The sequence below is a fragment of the Chelonia mydas genome, chromosome 10 (assembly GCF_015237465.2).
Source record: "Chelonia mydas isolate rCheMyd1 chromosome 10, rCheMyd1.pri.v2, whole genome shotgun sequence".
In the NCBI taxonomy this organism is placed as follows: Eukaryota; Metazoa; Chordata; order Testudines; family Cheloniidae; genus Chelonia; species Chelonia mydas.
Window position 1 is genome coordinate 12,925,001 of NC_051250.2, and position 7,500 is coordinate 12,932,500.

At 45.9% G+C, this 7,500-nt stretch overlaps 1 protein-coding gene across 3 annotated transcripts in view; it reads right to left on the reverse strand.

Moving 5' to 3' along the window:
• Window positions 1–7,500, reverse strand: part of UNCX (UNC homeobox) — a 14,410-nt gene that overhangs the window by 1,187 nt on the left and 5,723 nt on the right. For all 3 annotated transcript variants that reach the window (XM_043524278.1, XM_043524279.1, XM_037910933.2), the window contains exons 2-5: window positions 5,007–5,195; window positions 4,250–4,627; window positions 2,829–3,004; window positions 1–253 (exon numbers count right to left, since the gene is read on the reverse strand). The exon at window positions 1–253 is cut by the window's left edge and continues 1,187 nt beyond it. In XM_043524278.1, the coding sequence (XP_043380213.1) occupies window positions 1–253; window positions 2,829–3,004; window positions 4,250–4,493 (673 nt within the window). In that variant the 5' untranslated portion in view covers window positions 4,494–4,627; window positions 5,007–5,195. The remainder of the gene's footprint in view (window positions 254–2,828; window positions 3,005–4,249; window positions 4,628–5,006; window positions 5,196–7,500) is intronic.

A 7,500-nucleotide genomic window follows, 5' to 3' on the forward strand; every position in this document is an offset into this window, starting at 1 on the left:
CGCTGTCGCTGTCGGAGCTGGGCATGGAGAGGCTGCTGGGCGAGTGCAGGTGGCGGGTCTGGCTCTTGAGCAGCTTCTTCTCGTGTTTGCGCTTCTTCTTCTCCATCTTCTCCAGCTCCTTGCGGGCGATCTCCTCGGGGTCCATGGGCTCCCCGCTGCACGTGGTGGGGTGGGAGTTGTGGGCCGGCCGGCCCGGGCCCTTCTTGGTGTTCTCTTTCTTTCTCCATTTGGCCCGGCGATTTTGGAACCAAACCTACACACCGAACAATGAGAAGCAATTAACATTCAGCGCGCGGGGTGGGGTGGAGGCGCCAGGGCCTCCCCCCTCTACAAGGCGAGGTGGTGTCAGGCCCGGAACCGCTGCTGGGAGAAAGAGAGAGAGGAAAGTGCTTCTTTACACCCGACAGAGATCTCCGTAAAGCAGAGCAGAAATCGCACAGGCTGCAAATTAAAAACCTTCTTAAAACCGGGCTGATGGCTTGCGGGGGCGGGGGGGAATTGAAGTTGGGGGAGAAATCCGAATTAATGCACCAGAGAAAGTGAATGCAAAACAATTAGTGCTCCCCAGGTCCGCCTCTCCCTGCAGCGTACACACAGCCACGCGCAGCTTGGCTCTTCCCCCAAAATAAAATATTATAAAAAAAATCGGCCGAAAGTTTTAAGAAAAAACAAACAAACAAACAAACCCGTGTAACGTTTCGATTCTCTCTCTCTCGGAGTCAAGATCGAGTCTGGTTTACTTTGGAACGCCTTCCTAGGCTGAAGCCTGTGCTCCGGCCACCGGAACGGAGGGGGATAAATATCTTTGGATTTAAAAACCCCATCGCGACATAAAGTCACTGAGAAAAAAAAATCCATAACTTCATATGACTCCTGTTTTGTTTTTGTTTTTTACGCGTGTCCTTGTTAAGAGTTTTGCGCCTCCACTGTCACGCATGGAATTCGCTTGGATTTCCAGTTACTGAGTTTGCTGATCAAAACTCTTTTGAATTAATTGCACAGGTATTTCTCCTCGTGACCAGAGAGACAAAGAACATTATAGTGGGTAAAAATAAGCCGCCTAAAATACTATAAAATTCACCGAAAGGAGAAGTAGGATCAAATTATAAATCAAAACAAACCAGGGTTTTGTTTGATTGAGACAGGGTTATTTACTGCATGGAAAACAAGAAATGTTGACAAACCCAACTAAATTATAATCCCAGCGAGATATAGGGAAGGGGGCGGTACATTTGATAGATCTAAAGGAAAACCAGCTACCATCATCAATTTTAAAAATCAAGCACATATGTATATTTCACCCTCACGCCAGGAGTAGAATTGGAGCTGGTTGTGTGTCTGCCCCCAGTTCTGTTTTTTTATTCCTTTGTCCTCGGTCCCCCCCTCCGCCACTCCTTTATTTTCGATTGTCGTAATCAGAAAACAGGAGTAAAGACAAGGCCATGTCCTGTTTTTAGAAGAGATTGGAATAAAGTGTAATGGTTCGGGGTCTATTCTTGTTGGAATGCTACAAATTAAAAAATAAAACAAAACAAATAAGCAAACAGTGGCTCTTGAAGAATGATGCAGAGAGGTGTTTGTTTCAAGTCTGCCAGCGTCAGACGGCGCTTCTTCGCTGGTATAGTATAGATATAATAATGCCTCTCTTTGTGCCAGTTCCAGGAGGCCTTGTCCCTGAGAATTACTCATTATCGTATTAAAGGGAAATGGAGGGTCTCGACTTCACTCAACAATCTCAGAACAAATTGGATAAAAGGATTTCAAACCAGAAGAGGTCATGAGGGGGAGGAAAAAGCATTTTGTAAATACACCTTTAAACAATGCTAATGGATTAATAATATCCAGTAATGTTATTAGCTCCTTCTTGTGGTAAACGCCACAGTTCTTAAGAGTACATGATCGATTTAAACACACACACACACACACACACACACACACACACACACACACTCTAAGGAGAGCAGAGCACTTCGGATTTGTATCAAACACAACACTGTAGTGATTTACAGAGACGGAAGTACTGATTCAGGACATTTAAAATGCATGCAGAATAAAGTATTTTTAAAATGTGCAAGTTTATAGGTTATCCATCCTTATCAGTTCAAAGCTACGAGCAAACATATTAATAACTGAATATTTAATAGCCAGCTCACAGATAAGCCCTGAATTCTTTGTCTCGAGGATGGGTTTTATTACTGTTATTTTAAAGATCAGTTTAAGCGAATAGTTTTGAAAGAGTGGGGGATAACTGGCTTGTCTAAATGAAGTTTTACAGGATTCTTTTATCTACACCCTCGAGCTGCCTAAAAGCTTTATTTACATTCTCCAATGTACCATGTTTAAGGCTCATATTTGCATGCTAATTTTTCACTCTTGGCTCATTTAAGAAAAATGTTTACAGTGAAAAGGGTTTATGAACTCTCGACTTGAATTACACTCTTTAGGGCCTATCTGTAGGCAAAGTTTAAAGGGGTGGGGGAATTAAATCACAAAAACACTTTACTCCAAGAAAGATTTCCCCAACTGCCTGCATAAATTGAGAGCAAACGTGTATGCTCAGTTCAGGTAAAAAAAACAAAACAAACAAACAAAACAAACAAAAAAAAACACATAACCCACAAAGCAGTTAGCACATCGCTAAATCAGGACTGGGGTGTCCCGGTTCCAGGACCCAAGGAGAAAAAGGGGGAAATACTAGATGTTCACAAGAAATTGTTTAATGAACACAACCAGTCATTTGGTGTGGGAATGGGGAGGCCGGGATGGAGAACAGCAGAAGATGTGACCAGTGCACTTGGCCTTAAGAAGAAAAAAAAGGGGGGTTTTACCTGCACTCTAGACTCCACCAGGTCCAGCCTCAGAGCCAGCGCCTCTCTCATAAACACGTCCGGGTAATGACTTTCATTAAAGGCTTTTTCTAGCTCTTCCAGTTGCCAGCCAGTAAAATTCGTGCGGGTTCGTCTTCTTTTACACCCAGGACTTTCCTTGTCCGGGTCACCAGAGTCTGAAAAGGCAGAAACACAATAAACTAACCAGAAAAACAGGCCATTTCTCCCCCCGCAATTTACAACCAGCCTTTTAACCTTTGCACTTGGTAGCGTTTAGAAGGCGTGGGAGTCTGTACATTACACACCCATATCAAAGATGGGGGGAATTGTTTCCTCTTCCTCTCCCGCAAAAGCCGACTTTACAGGATGTTTATTCTAGAAATAGGGCAGCGTCGGAGAACAGGTGCAGGAGTGGTGCAAGTTTTAAAATTAAGTTTGGTCCAGCGATCAGCTTTAAACTAAATGTAGGGCTGCTGTCCATGTTTGGCTTCGTAAAGCAGCCAAGGGCAATGGTCCCCTTTTCTATCCAAGGCATACAGGCTCCAGGGAAAGGCCCGGCTAGGTTCCTATCAAAGCCTGAACCAGGCCCATGTCCTGCCGGGTCCCCTGTCCCTACTTGGGAATCGCGTGTTAAAAGCTCGCAGGCCACCAGCTTGCTGGCAAAGCCCCACTTGGAAGAGTCATGGCTGGGGTCGGCTATGGTCGCAAAAATGGGATCCTGCCCAAGTCTTTACGGTCACTGATTCGATTTTAACGACCCCGACGGCACTGCTTCGACCGTTGTGTGTAAACAATATAGTCTCCTTCCGGAGTAAGGATGCAGCGAGGGGTATGCCACGAAGAAGGAGCATTGACAATAAGAGGGTCAAGCATCAATGAGGTACCTTAAAACTAAACAATAGATTTGCCAAGGGAGGTAAACTTCGCACTTGCTCGTGTCCTTCGTTGGATCAGGGTCTAGTCATCAATCTCTCTTCCCCTACCCCCAGCGGTACCCTCCTAGCCCGCTTGTAAAATGGCCATCCCCTCCCGCGCCATGCACCCACACACACCAACTTCTGAAAGGACCCCCCCACACACACACAGGATCGCAGGGGCCGGCTATTGTTCCGAGCGCACAAGAGGGTTCACAGCGGGCTGGGAGCCACCGAGGGCTGGTTTTTTGTTTTGTTTTTTTTTTTTGGGGGGGGGGGGGGTTAAATATCTCTTGGGGGAAAAAAAACGATTGGTGGGGATCCTTTCCACCCCCCGTGTTTGGTCTGGGTCCGGATCCCCTGGTAGCGACCCACGGGGAGAAGCTCTGACCCACGTACCCACCTGGAAAAGCAGCCCCCCTGTTCTCAGATCTGGAGTGGGGGGGCGCCGCTGGGGGGGGGGGGGAAAGAGTGCGGCGTATCCAGGAGCAGAGGGGGGCCGCTTACCTGAGAGCTTGAAGGGCTGGCTGTCCCCATTCACCCCGCAGCCCGCGGGGAGGAGCGGCGCGGGGTTCACCACCGAGGCGGCGCAGGAGCCGTTCAGTAATCCATCTATGGAGAAGGGCACGGCCGCCGACTGCAGCTGGTGCCCGGCCAGCTCGTAGACATGGTGGTGGCCGAGCGGGTAAGGGAAGCCCACCATGCCTCCGAACTGGGCATGGGGATGCTCCAGGAGGCGGCTGTCCATCATGGGGGCGGCTCTAGCGCGGCGCGGCGCGGGGCGGCGGGAGCAGGCGGCGGCGGCGGCGCGGGAAGGGGCTCATGCTGGAGGGCGCCCGGGCGCTTTAACTTTATCAACATCAAGCTCCCAATAATTAGCTCAGGCTGGGGGAATTTGGGACCAATAAGAAACGTTAATCGGTCCTGACGTCAGAGACGTGCCAGTGTGGGGAGCAAGCGTTTTCCATATCGATTGCTAATTATACCTGACATCCAGCCTCAATAAACAATATCAGAGCTGTCACAACAAGACAAGGGGGGCTTTGATAAGAACTCCAGCCTGGGGAGGGGAGGAGGGCGGCATGGGCCGGCCAGCCAGGGGTGGGGGTGCCGAGGAGATGGAGAACTTATGGATCTGATTGATACCCAGTTAAATACTAGACAGCCAGAGTTACACACACCCTCTCTCAGCCCCCCCCCCCATACCCACCCTCTTCCCCTCCCCTCTCCAAATCACTAATAGATTTCCCTTTAAAACATTCACCGGCGTGTTGTGGGGATTTTTCACCAGAACTGCTCTACTCTCTGAACCTTTAAAGTGATGTTGCTCCAATTACAGGGAGACATTGAGCGGCAAATAGACTGATCCAATAATAGGAAATTCATCATCCTCTCTTTCCAGAGCTGTCACATTGAATTTAAAACTACAAGCCTTTTCATCTCCTCTCCGGCTCTATAAGGGGGGGGGGGGGCAGAAGAGGGAAGGGGAGAGAAATAAATAAAAATAAAAAAAGGAAGAACCCTTTACAGAAATTAAAGTGTGAGCTGATCATATCCATCAAAATAATAATGAATGCAATCTCCTATTGATCCAGGAACTCAAGAAATATTAAATTATGAACAAAGCCAGAGGGGGGCTAATTAAAAGCAGCCTATTTCGCAAAGGGAGGCCAAAAAATAAAGTTTAAAAACCTACTACTACACCCCCACACACACTTGAAGAAGGGGGGAAAAAACCCATATACACACACACTTACTCTGCCAATGATTAATAGCCTCGAAGCTGAAGCCCAATTTGTTCTAATTAAATTATATTCCCACAGAAGTTTCACCAATATAAAATATTGATAAACTCCAAAAGTTAAATAATTAAAGAAAATATTCTTAAACAAACTGCAAGAATGGGATGGCTTGCAGGAGAGAAGCAGCAGAAAAAAAAAAACATACACTTTGGAGTGGATCTTATCCCCCCCCCCCGGTACTTTCATTAGGGATTCAACATCATAGAAATATAATTAAAGGACACGCTTAGAGAAGAATAGAAAAGCAGTAAAAGAAAGGGTGTGGGGAAGGAGATACAATATATATTCAGCCACTCATCCCAAATCCGCCCTCCTACTGCAGTCAAAGGGACGCAGCGTGGTCGGCCTGGGATGCCTTTATTCGATTTCTCCGCCATAAATAATGGAAGTTATGATTCCCAAACAAACACGAGGGATAACTAGAACGGATGGAGGCGGAAAGAGAAAGAGCCTTCCCAGACAGACTCTTATTTTCTATCTTAACTGCAATGTTGTGTAATAGAAACTGGAACTTGTTTGACTCCGGGTTTCTAGAATATTTATCTCCGTTAGCTGAAGGGCTTAAACCGAATTTTGTTTCCTCTTTAAGTGATTATTTATATTCCTTTACATTCCCGCAGCGAAACCCCACAGACGGAAAAGGTGGTGTGGTGGGGCGTGGGGGGGGGGGGGAATACAAAACTAAAAACTCAACAGCTAGTCTGAAGATAAAGGGAAACCCTTAAACCTTTCTGGGAGGTTCATGCAGAATTAAATCCTTCAAGTCGCTGGGGGGGTGGGGGGGGTGGAGAGAGAGAGAGGCAACACTATCTCTGGGAAACATACAAATAGATTTTCCAGTTATAAAATACCCAGTCAAAATGATACATTACACAGGGTTTATTTGTGTGCGTGAGCGAGGGAGAGAGAAACTACAATTGAAATAAAAAAGAAAGTGAAGTCTCTGCGTTGTCTGTCCGGAACGGTATTTATTCACCTAATTGAATATCACACAATATCCTGCTGTACCCCCCGCCCCTGCAATATAGATTAGTTTAATTATGGTCTCCCTGCCTCGGTTTAAAGCTAGAAGGGAGTTTGAATTTGGGCTGCACAGCTCCAACAGTAATAAGAAAATGATGGGGTTGGTATTAATTCTGGGGTCAAGGGCCAAGGGCTTCACTTTTCACCATAATTTAATTTCTTTCTCTATAAATACTAAATGTAAACTGTGTCCACTGGACCAAATTTTGCCTGTAGCCATAAATGCCTCATTTTCTGTCGGATTTCAGAAGAGGAATGCAAGGGGAACGTGTTTCTGAATACAGAATGGTAATCAATCCAGCAAAGAATAAGAGAGGAGACTTCTCTCTCTCTCTCTCTTTATTATAATGAATTAATTCGACTTTATTTATCCCATTTTCTGGAGCTGACAGAATGTTAATTTGAGTTGAAATTTCTCTCGCCTCTCACTCCCTGACCCCTGGCCTCCAGATTGGCGTGTTGTAATAACCTGAATCTTTCAACAGAAGCCCTGATAATTGTTACCTTATTAGCATGCAAATTGTTTAATTAATATTATTATGGAGAAGCATACAATCCGTCCGTCACTTGACCTCAAGTGCAAGTCCACGTAGCAACCGGCTCTGTGCATTTCAATGTGCACATTTAAAATCGACTTCTGTTTTAATGTTCCTAGGATCCTTGTCGAGCTTCTAAAAATCTCTCTTAAAGTGTTTGAGAGGAGGCTTTCATGGGGGTGGGAGGGAAGCTTTTGATGCGGCGCGGCCTTGATATCTCTTTATATTGCTCTCCATCTAAAACACAAATTATAGAAGTCGTTTTCTTCTTCCTTTTTTTTTTATTTTGAACATCAAAATTTAATAATTGCTTCCTTGTCAATGGCTGCTGCTTTAAAGGCACCCCCTTCAATTCCGAGAGCGATTCCTGCAGCCAAACAGACTTGCAGCAGCTCAA